A 17,687-nucleotide genomic window follows, 5' to 3' on the forward strand; every position below is an offset into this window, starting at 1 on the left:
GGACCTGACTGCACATTGCTGTTTGAGTTCTGGAGTGCAGTAGCTACAAGTGGAGTTTGAACGTGCTTAGCATTGCACCAACCGTGATGTGAACAACAAAACCACCTACCTGCGGTTATGAGGAGCTGACCCAGATCACAAGCAGAAAGGCAAGAACTCAAAGCACCTCATTAAAACCCCTTTTTGTTGGCCTACTGCCTGGGCAGCTGTTTTATCCAAGGTGCCTCAGCATATTTGTTTCCAGCTGCAGACCTTCAACAGCAATGTTCCTCTCCTCCTTCATCTCCTGCCACACACCAAACACGGTGCCAGTCTTCCAGAGCTATAATGCTGCTCCCTAGGTTAGAGGAATACAGGGGAGATGCTGGGAGCCAATCTCTGGTGCTTCATCACCCATGGGCTTCTGATAGCTGGTGTGATTTTGCAACAACACTGGTTTGGGTGTGACCATGCATGCCAGTTGCTCTTTAGTTCAGGCATCCACAGTAATTGTGTGTGTGTGGAGCCAGCGATATAAGATCAGCTCTTGGAAAGGTGTTATTTTCTAGGCTACCAGTCAAACAATCAGCAAAGAAGATCGCATAAATATGTCTGGTGACAATTAGTGGGGTAAAATGTTAAGTCTGATGGAGAGAAAATACATTCAGACCTGGAAGGTGTGCCTTTCTCTGTGTATTTGCTATCCATCTGACTGCCTTTACAGTAACAGCATGGAGGGGACTACCTGAAACTCAGTAGGTGTTTTATACCTTGGCAGGGAGCAACTTCGAAATCTTAGTATGTGTTTTCATCTTCAAAACAAAGATATATTGGTGGCCTCTCTGAAAATGTACATAAACATTAAAATGCTGTAAATCTTTCACAGGGTGACTGCACCCCAGCCATCAACAGAAGTGACTTCCCTAATTGAATGGCTCAAACACGAGTAAAAAATGCATTGTCAGGATGTCAGCCTCACAGGCAGCCTTCCAAGACTTTAAATAGAGAATTTAACAGCATAGTACCTAGGTGGTTTGGGCAATACAGCTTTCACAAAGACTGCTTCCATTACTGATTTCTAGGCAACAGCACTAGAAAAGGCCTGTGAGTAGCTCTAAAAAAAAAGAAACTTCAAGAAGTCGAGAGCCTATGATGTGATACAAACCAGGCTGAGGGATGCTGGATGTGAATGACTTATTTCTGCCTTATCAGCAAGGCACCTCTGGTATTTATTAACCTTCATTTCCATGTCTATATCACCTGTGTGCAAAATTTGTCAAAAGAGCTAATAAAGGTTTGAGCAACCCCAGCACTGTTACAACTCAAACACTGCTGGAAATCCAATGAGCACTCTTAAAGATCTGAATAACACAGGCTCACTGTTCCAAAGTCTCAAAAACGATCCCTCACTCAGCAAATAAATACGTTGGAGGTTCAGATACTTTCTCTTTCTTGTATTTAGCAGTGCTACTTGACTATATTAATAATTACCCTACTAATTATGTTAATAACCATATTAGTAAAAGACACTGAAATTCCCAACTTAGGCTATTTTAATAAATTTTGTTTATCACAAATATGTGCATTTCTCATTCGTTCTTTATCCTTCCTTTTTGCCACATTTTAAAGGGACAAAAGAAACTCCTGGAGCTATCAATGGCATTTTTTTCTTTCAAAACTGGAAATTGTCAGTCCCATTATATACTCACATCCTAAGAATGTTTTTACCACAGCGAACACTATATTGCATATTCATTTTCTGACAAAAGGAAAACAGATCCATTCATCTTCAGCAGGGCCCTCCTTAAGCTCAGCTTATGCTTCTTGGATAATTTATTTCCTAGTTTCTAGTGTCAGCAGTATCAATTAAAAATGTCTTCTTTGTGAAATACATCTGGACTACAGATGATTGCTGAACACGTGTGGGCTATAACGAGTCAGAATTTTCCTGCCAAAACCAACTTTGCTTGAAAAACATCAATTTGTTGGAAGTTGATGGGGGAAGCGGGTGCCCAAGGCCCACATTTGGTGATTAGACACCACTGGGCTCCCAGATCCATGGCACCACCAGCCCCTGCTTCAGGGCTTCATGCTCCCCGGTGTCCGTGGTAGAATTAGCAGCAGGCCAAGGAGTCCAAGGAATCACTGGGGATAGGAGAAGGTGGCTGGTCTGTGTAACTTCAGGGGGAATACAACATTTGTCTCTAACATGTTTAACAGTTTCTAGTTCTGAAACTCTTCATTCATTGCCATTTCAGAGTTAAATCCATTCTTATTCTTCTATTTTTACACACATGATTTCCCCAAGTCCTGAGTCCCAGCAGTGTCCCACAGTGGCCCCTGTGTTACGATGAAGGTTGTGATGAAGGTGGTCGTCCTCTCCCACAGGCTGTGGGCTTGCAGGAGCTCTGACCACAGGAGACAACGAGGAGGCTGCCTGTAGAAGGACTACATAGCTTGGCACAAGCCATCGGGAGAATTTAGCTAACGGTGTATTTGCAGAGCTCATTTTGATCTGAAGAGCTCATTTTGGTGAAAGCCAAGCCCCAGAGTAGTCACATTTTTGCATTTGCTGGCACATGTACATGCACCTGCAAAGCAGCACAGCTCCCGTGTGCTTGGCAGAGGTTGTCAGAGCACAGCCATCCCATGCTGAGTGCCCGGAGAGCAAACGATGGTGATAGCATGCACGTGTACATGTGTGTCTGCACACAGACCTTCTCATTACACTGCTGTTCCCATGAGCTGTCCCCTCCAGGGCTGATTTATGGGCAGCCACCTCCAGCAAGGCTTGAGGAGCCTTCCTCACCCTGCTCACAGTGTAGCTACAGCCAGCACTGGCTGTCCTGCACACACTGCTCTGTGTATGGTACAGTGAAACTGGATGGGGGAGCTTCAGATTTTATGGTAGGCATTGGGTTGAAAACACCTCAGTCCTCAGTGGGGTCTGTTCCTTTGAAATTTATCACCATACGCTGTTTTATCTTGTTTACAAGTGTGGATTGTGTGCTCAGGGGAGTGAAAAATTATCGATGTGGAACAGGAACGTCAGGATTTTATCTTGATTCATGATATTCCTGCAGCGAATGTGATTCCTGCACTGTATGCACTGTATCTTTATTTTCATATTGTTCAAACTTTAAATGAAGCAATCTGATTATTTTGACTTCACATGTTGATTCACTGATGAAAGATGATTTTTAAGAATTCCAGATTACAAATCATTGTCATAGCTGAAGATTAAACTTGCCATTTTCCCTGATAAATGGAAATACAAATAGCGAAGTGTATTTGAATATTGATCAGATGCTCAGCCTGAGCCAAGTACAGTATGAACATCTTTATGTTTGCTGGCAGTAAACCAGCTTCTCTCTTCTCTCTGTTTTGTACAGTCCTTCTAAGCCAATCCTCACTAGAATGAGCACAAAACAAACCGAATAACAGCTTTTGTACATCAACATTAAAATGGGAAGAAGCTTGGGAAAGGGCCTCCGAGAGAGAAGAACGCTGACGAGAGCAAAATGCCTGATTGGTAAGCGCCACCTTCTAAACATAGATCAGCCAGACGTGGAAGTGATTTTTGGAAGAGAAATGCAATCATGGATTACACACCAGCTCATTAGAAACTGTTGCTGAATACAGCATCCAGAAGACATGCATGAAAAGTCACATTTGGGGAATAAATTAAAAGGGGTGTAGTTGTTGCTAGATAAACATATGTAATATATATGCATTGAAGAGGTTTGTAAATGTCATTTTTTTTATTCAGACGGAAAGCAAAAAGCTTTAAAACCTTTCACAGTAGAGAGGCAGTTAACTCCAGACTATTCCTATCCCAGTAGCCAAGAAGTTGATAGGACATCTCTCTTAAATTAGCATTTATAAATAGACTCTCTGAATGTTTCCATCTCCTAGTGGAAAAAGCATAACTTTTAATGCTATGTTTCTGCACCTCATTTACTTCAGTGTATAATACGTTGACTAAAACTGTAAAGCTTCTCAATTTTTACTGCGTATGTGTTCCAATTAATCTATGTCTGTAACAAACTTAAGACTGGAAAATTATTTCTGACCTATATTCTAGTTCTATGAAGCATATATACTATAAGATATGTCTGACTGAATATCATGATACTATAATTTCCCAGGCAACATAGAATTGTTTGCATTTAAAGCAACAAAACAAAACCACTTGATTTCTTTTTCATAGGAAAAAAACTAATTTACCCCTTAAATGTATTAAAGCAGCTGCTGGCTGTGAGGGCATTTCTGTTCTTTTCCTTGGTCTGCTACATAACCACTAAGAGACACCTCTGGCCTCTGTTATGCCATCGGGCTAGGTGATCAAGCGATCCCTTCTGGCCTTCAGCTCCACAGGTAACTGAAGAGAGCAGGAGCTCATGCACGCTGCCAGCAGCTCACACAGGGGCTAAGTGGGGGGCTCAGCCAGCTCCCCACAAAATCACTTTCTTTCCAAAGCCAGTGAGACACAGGGTATGGAGGTAGACCTGGATGCACCAGGCACAGGGAGAAGGAGGGAGGCAGCAGCTCCCTCTCTGCTCCTCTCCGCTGAGCCCAGCACAGCACACATCTCCTCCTGGCACAGGACCGGGCAGCTCCCAGCACTTCTCCTGCCCCCTTCTGTGCATCACAGCCGAGTCCAGCCCCAAACAAGCACTGCAGTGCTAGTTTCTGCAGATTTTTTAAGCCTGTTGCATCGTTTTCTGGCTTTCAGGGGAAACAGCTACAATAATAATTCATTGTTATTGCTGATCCTAAATACCATGACACACTGAGGACATGAGTAAAGCATGGGTTAAAGCTGGTTTTAACTATTCGCTGCACAACACAAAGTATTCAAGGATTTAGTGTGTCAATCTCAGAAAACAAATTTCATCTTTGGTTGAACAATTATCTTCAAGAAAACTGTCAATAAATAAATTCAAGGAAATAGGTAACTCTTTTATCTAATTACCAAGGTACCACTGTGGCTCCGCTTATTTTAGAAACTGAACATTGATGTGGATGTCTGCCAAGTAAACTTATATGTGAAGCTGGGTAGCATTTAAAATAAAAGTAGTTTAATCTAAATCTGTTCTTGTAACTGTGTGTAGGAGACTCCCTTGACTTCTACAGGACCAGCATTAGAGCTGGTAAAAAAATCCCACCCAAATCAATCAGCCACCATAAGCATGATCCCAGCACCTGCTACTGAACTGAAGTGGGCCGAAAACCAGGTAATTTACACATGGGGATGCACGAAGTCATTAAGGTCCCACTTCAAACAGGTTTTTAAGTCTGTGATTAGCCCAACCAGTGTCATCTAGAAAACGCACATCCTAAAAAGCTGGGCACCCAGGAGCTCCTGTGAATGGTGTCTCAGCAAACCTGTCTTCATTCACGGCTCCTGTTGGTTCACACACACGTTGTCATCTCAAAAGCCTGTGAAAAGCTTTGCTATCTGGATGTGCCATTGTATCATCAACTTCTTTTGGTCTTTTGGTTTATGTCTATCCCAAATTATTGCAGTCATGGCACTTCTGCTGCGACAGAAATCACCAAAACAGGGTTTCTCTGTAGTATATTATTTTGTTATGGACTACTATGTTTTGCACCATGGTGACTGTGTAACACAAAAGTCCTTTCTAAACACACAAATGTTGCAAAAAAAAAGTGTCATCACAAGACCTTGCAACCCTGCCAGGGCAGGTCAGTGAAAATGTACCATTTGTACCTAAACAGAAGGAAAGACTTACAAGGACGTACATCACTAAATGTTGATTCAGTATGAATAGTATGTTTTACCTTTTAAAATGTTACTACTTTCCCATTCCACTCCATTGTAACTTGTCAACTGTAATTTTTTTTTTAAGTCAACAAAGACTGTAAAGAAAACTGTTGAAATACCTGATTTTCTGTAAAAAGTAATAACAATAATTTTTGTTACTTTAAAGTATGCTTGGTATTAAAGTACCTAATAAAGTTCAACAATGAATTTTGTAGCATACTAAAATAAAGTGTGATAGTGCTTTTCTTCAGCTAATCTCTGGTAACAGCTACTCCTGTTGGAAACACTGTCCACCTCGTAAACACAAGCCCGGCCACCTCCTACATGCCTGTGCCTACACAGATTCCTGAGGTATGCAAAGTCTGAGCAAAATCCAGTCCCTTTGTGAGGGCAGGGATTTGTGTGCATGCATCAAATTTACAGGCTAAGAAGGCTAAAAATTACCTTGGTGGTAAGTCGTCTGCATCCTTTGGTACCTGACTGTACACATCTGGGCAATATAAAGCTCCTGGTTACTTTGGCATAAAGCTTTACAATGAGAAGAAGAAGAATGTAAGTTATTTAGAACTTAGTTATAGTTAAACAGAGACCTGCCAGGTGTGTAGGTTGTCACAGTCTTGTTCATTCTAACAGACAATGCATTTCAGATATTCCAAAATAGCCTGAAAAACTCCAGAAAGTGATTTGGAGTACACAGTACAGCTCAGAAGCTGATTCCCACTAATTTCACTCCATGAAATTCCACTGAAGGCAAAATTCCTGGAGTCATCAAGAGCTGTCACAGATGTACCTCATCCCAAAACCTGCACCAGCAAGAGGTACTTTAGTGTCAAGTGGGTGCTGGATCTGTCTCCATGGTGCTGATGCAGTGCTATCTGTGTTTGGGGTTGATCTAGAAATGATTGTGAGTGGGGCTGAATTATTCCCAATCTCTGAGGATTTAAAAAGAAATAAGAATTAGACAGGAAATAAATAAATAAATAAATAAATAAATAAATAAATAAATAAATTAGTAAATAAATAAATAAAGCTAGTTTACACATTGAAAACCAGCCACACACTGAGTCTCAGAAAGGAACATAGCTCTTTTTTCATGCACTGAAGCTTTACCCATTTCTCCTTCCTAGGGAGTTCTGCACAGCAGCTGGCAATACCTGCATGCAGTAGCCATCGAACCAAACTTGCAGCCATTCCACACTGACCCACCATCCTCATTGGACTCTATTAGAATTTTAATATCAGACTTTCAAAGAAGAAACAAAATTTTTCAAAGTAGAATTTTTAGTCTAAAAAATCATGCTCTCCCTTTACATTGAGTAATGAGACACCACAAAGCTTCTTTGCTTTTGGAGTGGTTCCTATAGTGGCCACAAACCACTTACTGAAACCAGGGGTGCAGGACCTGCCTCCAAGTCTGAACATCAGCTCAGTCACCTGGGAAGGCAGTCTGGAAGAAAATAGACTAAAAATCTGGGAGTGAGGCCTGATATTGCCTCTACAAACTGGTTTTAAATTAGCGTAACAGTATGGGATACTACTCCTCATTCTGTCACGTGCAAGTTAGTTGTACATTAGCCTAACATAGCTGTAAGAATAATTAATAATGAATACAATTGATGTATTAATAGTTAACAAATATGTATTATAATTATGTATTAATAATTATAGTCTATTTAATTACTATTATTAGGACAAAACAAAATCAAGATTGTCAAAATCCTATATACTAGACTGAAGTCTCTTCGATATGGTTACCAATTTAAATATATATATATATATTTAAATATATATATATAATATATATATAATTTTTATATATATATATATATATTTATATCCCCATTTTTACAGCAGAAAATGATCTAGAATATCAGTTACATTTTTAGTTTTACAGAATCAGGATTTTCCCATAGGGTGTTGGCAGAGAAAAGCAGGAGCTTTGCTCTGGCTTCAATGTGTGCAGAAAGAAAGGCTGCCCCAGGGAGGGCCAGGCACCTCCTTACATCGACAACTCTCAAACGCAGCCTTCTCACAAGACACAAGGCAAAGCACCAGGATGCCAGCACAAATGTCGGGCTTCAGGGAATGTAATCAGCACCCTGATTCTCTTCTATCTGACATTATGCCAACACAACGCAAAATTAGCACTGAGCTAGGTGGACGACATTTAGGTGTGAAAGGAAAGCCAGCTCTCCTCTCCATTTGCCTCATTTTTTCCACTAATAAAATGAACTTAGCTGGAATGTCACTGGAGTATTCCGAGGCTCAATTAAGTGTCTCACTGTATTTATCGTGTCTCTCAAATGGCAGTAGAAAAGATAGTGAAACAGTAAGATTCTCAGGCAATGAGCTGACGTGGTTGGGGGCATCAAATTGATGGGAGTTTTCTGGAAGAGCTTTTAGGCTATCAGCTGCTGTACACATCATCAAGAAAGGAGCTGGTTTATTCTGCAGAGGTGAACTCCCTGGATACTTCAGAAGGATACGGGATAAAATCACTCAGCAATTCTGAAAGAGGTTCCTGGTTAATATGTGCTACCACTTTATTATTTTGTCCGTTGTAATATAACACGAAATTCCTCATTTACATTCCTTAATTAATTTTGCATTCAGTAATCTAAAAATTCTTCAGCCACGAGGTACCTTGGGGGTGCTGAAAGCAATGGAGAGGCTTTCCTGGAGCAGCAGCTGGGAGCAGGGGATATTGAGCATATCTGTGCTGCCATCTAACGGCCAGCATCCTCGGGGTGGCTGCCCGGCGCTTGCTGCCAAGTGCAGCTTTGCATTTGCATTTATGGAGATGAAGGGAGGAAAAACAGTGCACAGGTAACCTCCTGCGCCTCTCAGAAACGGGGAAAAAATCAAGAGGCTGAACCGCTGGTGCGTTAGCTTACACTGGAGAGCTATCGAGTTTGACAACTTTTCATTTGAACTTCTAAAGACAAAAGAGAAGAAGCCGCATCTGGGTAAATGTGGATGAGAAGTTTGCCTAGCATCTGAAAAGCATTTTCCAATGCAGTGCTTCCCAGGGACAGGCTGCTGCATTCCCCAGCTGGGACAGACACTAATTCCCTTCTTACCTTCTCAGGGACCCAGTGGGTGATGGTGACATTGTCTTCTCTCTTGGCATATGACTTCAGCTCGGGCTTTGAGGTGCACTCAGTGATGGTATACACAGCCTCTCCCTGTGTTCACTCCAATCTCTTCTCTTTATTAGAACGTTTTTAGTGGATTTCTATTCTTTCTAGTTTGCAAATCCCTAAAAATTTTCCAGATCTTTCTAAATTTCATAAACACTTAACCTTGTAGGATACAAGGACTTGTATTCAACAAGTGATCTTTTGAAGATCCCCTGGAAGTCTTCCAGGCATCTCAGACTGAAAATCTCTGTTCCAGAAATACTCCTCTGGGGATTCAGTTCACTCCTAAACCCCCTTTCCCAAGAGTTGTTAATTGTCACTGTTTTCTTCTGTATCCCTCCCTCTCTATCATTCTTTCCCTTGTAGTGTTTTGTTCAACCCATTAAATCCCATACCCAGAAAATATAATACTTTAAGCTTGGTCAGAGGAAAAAGATAGTCTACTGGATCACACAGCTTAACATGAAGTAACCAGTTGTGCAATAGGAGACTCATGAGCATCTTCAGAGGTGACAGAACATGAAAGTGATCGACCCTAAAGGAACAGGACATTAGATTTATGCCATCTTGGATGGCCTTTTCACCAAGCACATTAAAATCTGATGAGATTATGGATTGCCAGGCTGGAGAATAAAGTCCCTGCTCCAAGAGGAGCAAAGCAGGAACTCAGGAGGCCATTCATACATTAACCATGAGTAAAAGTGTGCTGTGTGGGATGCAGGGAATGCAGGTAAAAATCTCAGATACTTAGATCCATGTCTAAGAGGGCAGGAGTTACAGCATCACAGAGCATTCATGCATCTTGTCTGATCCTCTTCTCCAAGCAGGGTCACCTCCGGGGTCAGGCCTCTGTCCAGTCTGGTCTCATAAATGCCAGTGGTAAAGAGTACACAGTGCTTCTGAGCTCCAATGCTTAATTAGATCCATAAATGAGTCAATAATGAAGTAAATATCGACCAGGACAAGCTGATATTTGTGTGGCTCTACTCTCAAGGGAAACCATTCCCATGTCCTTACAGTACATTTTTAACTTGTAGACATGTGCATAGAGGTTAAAAATTAATATATTCATAGTGCTAACTCGTCACTGACATTGAGTTATATTTTTGCTGTACTTGAAGGGGATGTATTTCATTTAAGCTCACCCAACCTACCAAAGGGTCTTGTTTTGTTGCTTTTGTTGGTTTTGTGTGGGTTGGTGGGAGGGGTTGCTTTTTGTTTATTTTATTTTTAAAGTGACTTCCAAGCACTCACAATCATGGTGGAAAGCAGGAAAATGCTTAATATGTCTACTAAAAGTTTCTAAGCCATAAGACAAATGAACTCAAAGCTCAACTGTACTTAAATCTCATTATTTTTGAGCCAGTCTCATGTTATTTTACACCTTGATTCACTAGATTTTAAAGCCCAGGACTGCAGTAACAAGCTAAAAAGAGCGCTCTTCCTGGGGTGTGGGAAAGAACACGCCAGCCAGATGTCGTCCCAGGCCAGAAAATGAAGTAGAGTGCAGAAGCGAAAACAAGCTGTCGGGCTGAGCTGCCTGATGCAGTGCCTGCTGGGCACTGAGCCAGGAAACAAACGCCTGAAGCAGAAGTTTCTCCAGTCCTTACTCCTGTTCTTTCCCTTTTCAGCATGCTTCTGCGAGGATTTTACAGAGGAGACTTCTGACCTGCAACCCGGCACTTAACTTGTCTTTCCCGTGTCTTCTCCTCTCCCCCAGATGACAGATGGCTGGTGTCAGCAAGAGACTTTTAAGCAAAGGAATTTATAGAATACAACAGGAAGCAGAGGGAAACTTTAGCAACTGAATGATCATTGCAAAAGGTTAAAGGAAGAGAAGCATTTCTGAAGACACGGTAGACCAGAAATGGTTTGTGTGCCCCTGTAGAGAAAGCCCCAGACCAACACTAATTGTTTGCAGGTTGTGGCAGCTAGATGAGAAGCCCAGGGATACCTCCAAACTCCCCAGGGGAGCCAATGTCAAGTGAAGGCTCAAAATCACTGATCTGCTTTAGTTTGTCAAGATCTGGGGGTCATCACAGAATGAATCGACAGAGAATCAAAAGGGATTAAGCACCAAGACCCAGGACTTCACTGCCTGAGGTAAGGAGAGCTGTGGCAGATGTGTTGCTAGAAGAATGTGTTTACTTGGTATGCTACAGCTATTAGAAAGCAATATAATTCTTTTCTTGGGACTGGTCAGTACTTTCACCTAGAAGATAAGCAGCAGTTACTCAAGCCAGGTGTAACTTCTCTCTCTGTGGATCCCCACCCATGTGGTCTCACTGATCCTGGCTCTTGTGGTATGCAGGGATTAGTCCACCCCGGGGGCAGGCCAGCTCCATCCAGAACTACCAGTTGTCCCAGGATCCCAGTTATGTCCCCTTTACCAGACAGAAGTAGAGGAGTTTTTCCACTGTGCTGTCAGATCTCCAGCAGCTTCACTAAGCACTAAGCCCCAGCCATAATTTTGCCCGGGCTGTCTGACATGCTAAAATCCCAGACAAATCACCGAGGACACAGTGTCACAGTTGGCTTTTGTTGATCTAGGCATGTGCTATTGCTGCTGCCCTGCTCCCATCAGCTCCCCTATGTCAGCACTAGAGCTTATGTATCTGCACAGTCAGCTGCACCAGCCAGCTGATTCAACCTTCTCTACGGCCACACGATTACCAGTACCAAAAAGTGCTGGGGGGTGCCACTATGGGGCCCGAAAGGGCAGCCCGCAGTAGCTTGGCATATTTAGTTCAGGAAACCCACACCACAACTGTGCGTGCAAAGTAAATCTGGTGCACCTCAGCCCCACAATGACACTTTGTGTGCATAGTCTGAAGAACCCACCCAGTGCTTGCACAGTAGATCCACAGCACCCCAGGTGTATCAGATGTGAAGGGCACGTGCTCTGAAGTCCACCTCTGTGTGACCACTAATTCTACTTCATATGCACAGGATGCAATGGACAACTCTGGCCGCCTGGACAGCACACACCAAATGTGCCCAATGCTCCCTACATAGAAGGATTATCTGAGGGAAGGTCAGATCTCTCTAGGGCAACAACAACTGCACCCATCCTTCTGTCTGCAACATCCCAAATTTCCTACCTTTGCCTCCCTGTATACTCAGGATGGTCCTGAAAGCAGAGGGGCTATTGCATCAGGTGAGTCTCGTGCAGTTGAGTCAGCTGCAAATACTACCCATGGAAGGGAAGAGAGATAACTTTAACTATGGAGTTTCTTAATCTGACAACAAAGCCTTCCATACATTTGGAAGTTGAAGCAATTCAGATAGACATATGCCAAAAATGTTTAAGTAGGAGGGTCATACATTGTTTTTACCTGGGGGGCTGCCTCCATTTCAGAATTCAAATAAAGATCTGAGTATCTTTTTCAGTGAATAAATGTTTGGCCTTGATCAAGGCATTTCTGTGTAAAATAGTTTGTGTGCAGAGACTGTGTATCACCACATGTAAAATCCAGGCAGCCCAGACAGACAGGCTTCAGCAAACCTTTCTGCTGTGTTCAAGGAGCGCTTGCCCCTAGCTGTTCTCTCCACCTCACTGCCAGGGGTTGCCAAGCCTGTCACGGGGCTTGCAGAAAGGAGTTTGCCACTAACATATAAAATGTCTTGAATTGTCATAAACTGTCAATTATAACGAGTGTACCCAGGACCTGGCACAGAGGATTCAGCCTAATGATTCCTGTGAGCATGTAAGCTTCAGCAGAGGAGCTAGGATGGAAGAGAGGAGCCACAGCTGGAGAGAAGTAACTTAAACCAAAGGCAGGGGACTAATCAGAGTGCATTTGCGAGTGTCCTCAGATGGTTCACAAAGTGGTCTGGCTTTTAGCTGTCATAAAACGTGTTGTGTGAGTGTAGGATAATTACCATTAAATGGCTGAAAAAAAAATCCAAAGTTTAATTAGTTTTGTATGAAACTAGACCCAGTTTTAGCTGAATCTTCCTGAGTGCAAATGAGTTTCAGATTCAAGGTTGATATTGTTCATCATGGAAAGTTATGTATAGATATTAGCAACATTACTTAAATGCTACAGAATTAAGAGAAATAAACTTCAGCTCACTGTGAAATATGTGCACTGCACTGAACGTGGTCTTACCCCAACGTATTTTTTATTCCCTCGGTTTTCATTTTATAGACGTTTTATTTCAGGAACAGGAACATTCATGAGAAACATGGGAATGGGTCCCAGAAAGAGGATATTTTCCCTTGTTTTCCTGTGTAATATAAGAGGAGGAGAAATGAAAACAATGAGCAGCCAAGCTGCACCCTTTTGCTCTGCACAACTTCCTGAAATTTCTCCTGAGCAAGATAAACTGTGCTACAGCAAAAAAACAGCTCACGGTTAAATGGCATCTGTTAGTTGTGCTGCAGAACTCCAAAACAGTCGCATTTTCACCCCCATCTGCTTCTTTAGGATAAATTGCTTTGTTACCCAGGTGTATAATTAGATATAAAGGGGCAATTTAAGACGAACGTCCTCCTAGCTTTTACTAGCCTCACCAGAGAAACAATAGAAGTCCTGTTTTAACCTAAGGAAGGACGAAAAGCACTAAAAGCTGCACAGGAAACAACCCAGGATTGCATGGGCTTGGGGCTGAATGTTTTGAAGGCTGCAAGCAGATGTCTCCGCGGGAAGCAGCAGAACCAGCTGCTCTTCGCTGCCGCCCTTGAGCAGAAGCCGACCTTCACCCGTGGCAGCGCGTGTGTGTCAGGGCCCTGCCGGCCCCGCCAGCCAGACCGACCAGGTCAGATTAACCAGTTTGAACCGCGCGTTTGCAATAAGCCACGGGAACTTTCCTGAAGGGGATTAGCGAGTTCCTGCAGAGCCTGCCCTGATCTGACAGCGGCTCTCAGGGCAGCCCTGGCATCGGAGCAGCGACAAGCAGCTGAGAAGGGGGAACGTCTTCATCGGACTCTGACCGAGAATGCCGCAGACAGAGCGGCACTCGGCATGGGGCATTGCCAGCAGGTTTCCATTCCCAGCCCAGCTGCAGCTGCCCGTCACTGCCTCCGGCCAGTGCCCAGAGGAATAAAATCGGGGCTCTGCGTCACCGGGTCGGAGCACGCAGAAGGCTCTGGCAAGGCAGAGAGGACGACCCACTGACAGGGGCCCCGAGGGAATTGCCAAACCCCAAAGGCGATGACTGTCTGCAGTCTAAGAAGCTCTTCCCTTCCCCAAGTCTGGATCTGTTTTCACTTTAAGCCAGTTTTACATTCTGGACTGAACTGGGGTTTAGATGTATTTTATGTGGCCTACGCCACCCACTGTGTCTCATCAGGGATGACAGTTCCTGCCACAAGTAGTTTACAGCTCAAGAGTGACTGCAGATTCCCAGAGACCAGAGCAAAGCCTGCTCGCTTCTTTCTTTCCACGATTTTTCCCATGACTGGCCAGATCACTCGGCAGCTCTTAGGCCCCTTCCCTGCCTCGTGGCAACATCAGCTCCTCCATACAGGCTGAACAGGCTTTCCGCACTTTCTTTGGAGTCTGGAACGTCTTTATGAATCTCAGAGCTATGCAAAAGGTACAGGGAGCTTGTGCAACCCTGCTGGCTGCTGCCACCACCCAGGACAAGGGGCGATGGTCTGCGAAAATGACAAAGCAGGAGGTGGTGGCAACAGTGTCCAGAAGGAACCTCAGCAGAGGGGGGAGTTGTAGCAGCCACCACATCTTGCCACATCTCTGCTCAGGGCACCTCGTTTTCTCAGACTTGCCACTTGCATGCTGCTGCCACCGGTGTGTACAATTCCACAAATTAAAGGGATTTTGCTTGTTTGTTTGTTTTTCCCAGGTGAATCTAAGGGAGTTAGGAACACAGTTCCCAAGACCTTTGCTTCCCCAGTCTGTCATCTACATGCAGATTACTGCTCTGTGTGCATACAGAGCATGCAGAGCTAGTACAGCACACGCCTTATTACCTTCTTGTGAAGTTCAGCAGTTTGCAAAGGCATCAAACAAAAGCCGGATGCAGCCTACGTCTCACCAGGAACTGACGTGCTACAAACCACGAGGTAGAAATCAAACATGACAGCTTCGCCTCCTAGATAAAAACAGAGTGGTCTCTTTATATCTCATCCACTGATTAGAGATACGTGGCTTGGGACAGCAGAGCTGTAGAGGGACTAGTGTAATCTGAAATGCTATACATTTTTAACCTGCTCAGCCCTGCCCCCTTATAAAACAGGCATTTCAGCTGCTGTTTCTGTTAATTGGATGTGCTCTTAAATGTAAATGAGAAAAACCACATTAAAGCCTCTCAAGATTCCAGATAAGATTTACAGCTGGTATATATAAGTGAAATGTCACTCCGGCCAAAGGAATTGCTCTGTTCCTCCTTCTTCTGCCACTGCAATCTCTGAACTTGACCCTACATTTCCATACTCCCACAGCGAGTTTAGCGTGGAGTATAACACATTGCTGCAATCCCACCTCAGCAGCGGGGTGCTCGCCTCCCTGGAGACTGGCACAGGGGTAGGCTCCCGTCTCAGCCTGCCCTTGCGCTGGCTCTGGCTCAGATTTCCTGCTGCTAAAACCCTTGCCCTTTCCTTGGGATACTTGCATGTTTAGTGGGCTGGAGGGAAAAAGAGACAGGGAGTGTCTCGCCTGGGTGGGAAGGGAGGCCTGAGTTCCTGTCATTTCCCCTGTGAATATTTCAAGATTTTTTTTTAGTAGAAATCTTTACAGGATGGGTTGGGCCATTTTATCGGAATTGCACCAGATTTCGGCAGGACGGTTTTCAGCGAGGTCCTTTCCCAACTGGGGCCCCAGGCCACAGCCTGAAGACATTGCCTCCCTGGAGCCGAGCACAGAAGATTCAGGCATATTGCTGGGAGGAGGAGGGACTGTTCGCTCTTCCTGGAGAAGAAGGAGAGGGTTTTGCTTTCATTTAAGAAATAAAACACAGACCTTGACTGGTGACAGGCCATATTGATGGTGCAAATCTCCAGGTCACCTGCATGACAAGGGCAAACTAGGAAAGGCTACAAGCTTGAGAGGGGATATAATTTGCTTCTGTCTCAGCTGTCCCTCAAAAAAAAGAGGAGTGACTCTGCTCACAGTAACAAATGACAACCTCTTCCCACAGCCACCAGCAGGCACATTTGACTTGATGTCCTTTTCCTAAGTAGGTGATGCCTTTTTCCCAACTAAATATTTCTTCTGCCAGGGTTTTTTTTGTTCCCCCAGCAGATCCCTGAGGGCTCACTGACCTTTTCCCCACACCTCCCATGTCACACACTTCATCACGGCACGGGCAAGCCTGGATTGCTCACGCTGGTACTCACCAGTATCCAGCTCATTCCTTTATAAGCACTGAGAGCATGAAGGCACTTGAAATTTCTAAACAGCCTTTGCTTTCCCAATCTCTCCCTTTTCAGCCTCACACTCCAAACCGAACAACAACCAGCTAAGCGAAGAGGAAATAACAGCTCCTTCCTACAACCCCACCCTCCCGCGCAGGGAACTTGCCTTCTCCAGGGCTGGCTTTGGGCATGGGCCAGCGCTGGGGCTGCCGGGCATTCCCCGTCTGAGCTAATGTTACTCACCTGTTGCCGTCAAAGTGAAGGAAAAGATTGGGAGGCAGATTATCTCAGCAGAATCCCAGGAAACTGCAGCAGGAGAGCAGCTCTGTGGCAGCTGAGATGGCTCATGCTTTTCTCTTCAAGCTGATTTATATAAATCCTCTGCATTTCACATACCTGTTCAGATATCCTGGAGATTTTATGTGACTCATGACAGCACAGAGTAGACATAATGTCTCAATTTGGGATATTTTTAGATACAGCCTCTTGGGGAAGAGCATTTAAGGATGACATTATTGTTTGCTTGTTTTTTTCACTTGAGTGCCCCAAACATCCTCTAATAATCTGAATTCATCCCATCTGATTGATCGCACCATCTACAGTTTTGGGAAACAAAACTAAAGATGGCATTCAGAAAAGTTAATTCACTTTTTTTTTTTTTTTTTTTTTTTTTTTTTTTTTGAATTCACTTACATATACACATTATGTTCATGAACAAAGATTTATTGATATGCAAGCATGAATGGCATGGACAAGAAGTTTTCAACTGTGTCAGGTTTCATGTGAGCTCAGGCACCCAGGCAGATGTGCAAAAGTAGAGGGTCTATGCCCTCGGAGACAGAACATGTTAGGGGAAGGGAAGGTGCTATGTCAAAGACAGACTAACAGAGAGCACTTGTTTGAAGGAAAATACAATAAAGCAAAGAAATCAGAAGGGCTCCAAGTATTTTCAAACAGAAAAAAATAAAATAAAATAAAATTACCAAGAGGAGAGCTCAAATGGCAAAGGATTAGAGGATTAGTCAGCATGAGGGAGGGAGGGCAGAGGGAGGAATGACATACATTGGCAGGACTATGGAGCAGAAGAGGTTTTTAACCTCTACACTAATTTTACTGTGCATCAAGGCCCCTACTTTCTGTTCCTATCTAAAATAGCTAAAACTGAATCCTGGGTGAGCTGAGTGAAGTAAGGCCACATCTTTTGCCAGGTCTTCCCATGGCCTGGTTGTTGGAATCCCATCGCTGCAGTCTACCTTCCTGCTGGATGCTTCTTATCTTGGTGCTTACAAAGCCCATGTGGGAGAGCAGTACTGGGCACTTCGACATTTTCTGGGCTCTCCCTTACCCAGAAGTTTCCTGTCTGTGAGGATGCCAGAACTCCTTCTCCTGTTCTGCCCATAACTTGACACCTGAAAGGTCTGCCTTTCTGCTTGGGCAGCTGCAAAGAATTAGCCCAACTGAG

At 43.8% G+C, this 17,687-nt stretch overlaps 1 protein-coding gene and 2 long non-coding RNA genes across 7 annotated transcripts in view; 2 read left to right on the forward strand and 1 right to left on the reverse strand.

Moving 5' to 3' along the window:
• The window catches only part of LHFPL3 (LHFPL tetraspan subfamily member 3), a 248,204-nt gene extending 242,308 nt beyond the window's left edge, over positions 1–5,896 (forward strand). Inside the window, exon 4 of one of the 3 annotated variants that reach the window (XM_072032514.1) lies at positions 3,372–5,896. Coding sequence is in view for 1 of the 3 variants with exons in the window: in XM_027463869.3 (XP_027319670.1) it covers positions 3,372–3,400 (29 nt within the window). In the remaining 2 variants the exon portion in view is untranslated. The remainder of the gene's footprint in view (positions 1–3,371) is intronic. The other 2 variants (XM_027463872.3, XM_027463869.3) reach the window with 2 other exon arrangements.
• Positions 3,081–17,031, reverse strand: LOC140001309 (uncharacterized). 3 transcript variants are annotated; one of them, XR_011806406.1, is made up of 4 exons: positions 16,208–16,862; positions 14,843–14,964; positions 13,020–13,137; positions 3,081–6,699 (listed from the first exon to the last, which is right to left on the reverse strand). It is a non-coding gene; the product is annotated as an uncharacterized lncRNA (long non-coding RNA). The 3 variants fall into 3 exon arrangements; XR_011806403.1 differs by having other exon boundaries at positions 13,020–14,964; positions 16,208–17,031; XR_011806404.1 differs by lacking the exon at positions 3,081–6,699 and having other exon boundaries at positions 11,004–13,137; positions 16,208–16,589.
• Positions 10,218–15,198, forward strand: LOC119716356 (uncharacterized). The gene is made up of 2 exons (XR_005264254.2): positions 10,218–11,010; positions 11,857–15,198. It is a non-coding gene; the product is annotated as an uncharacterized lncRNA (long non-coding RNA).
• Positions 17,032–17,687: the final 656 nt, after the last annotated feature.

The sequence above is a fragment of the Anas platyrhynchos genome, chromosome 1 (genome assembly GCF_047663525.1).
Source record: "Anas platyrhynchos isolate ZD024472 breed Pekin duck chromosome 1, IASCAAS_PekinDuck_T2T, whole genome shotgun sequence".
In the NCBI taxonomy this organism is placed as follows: domain Eukaryota; kingdom Metazoa; phylum Chordata; class Aves; order Anseriformes; family Anatidae; genus Anas; species Anas platyrhynchos.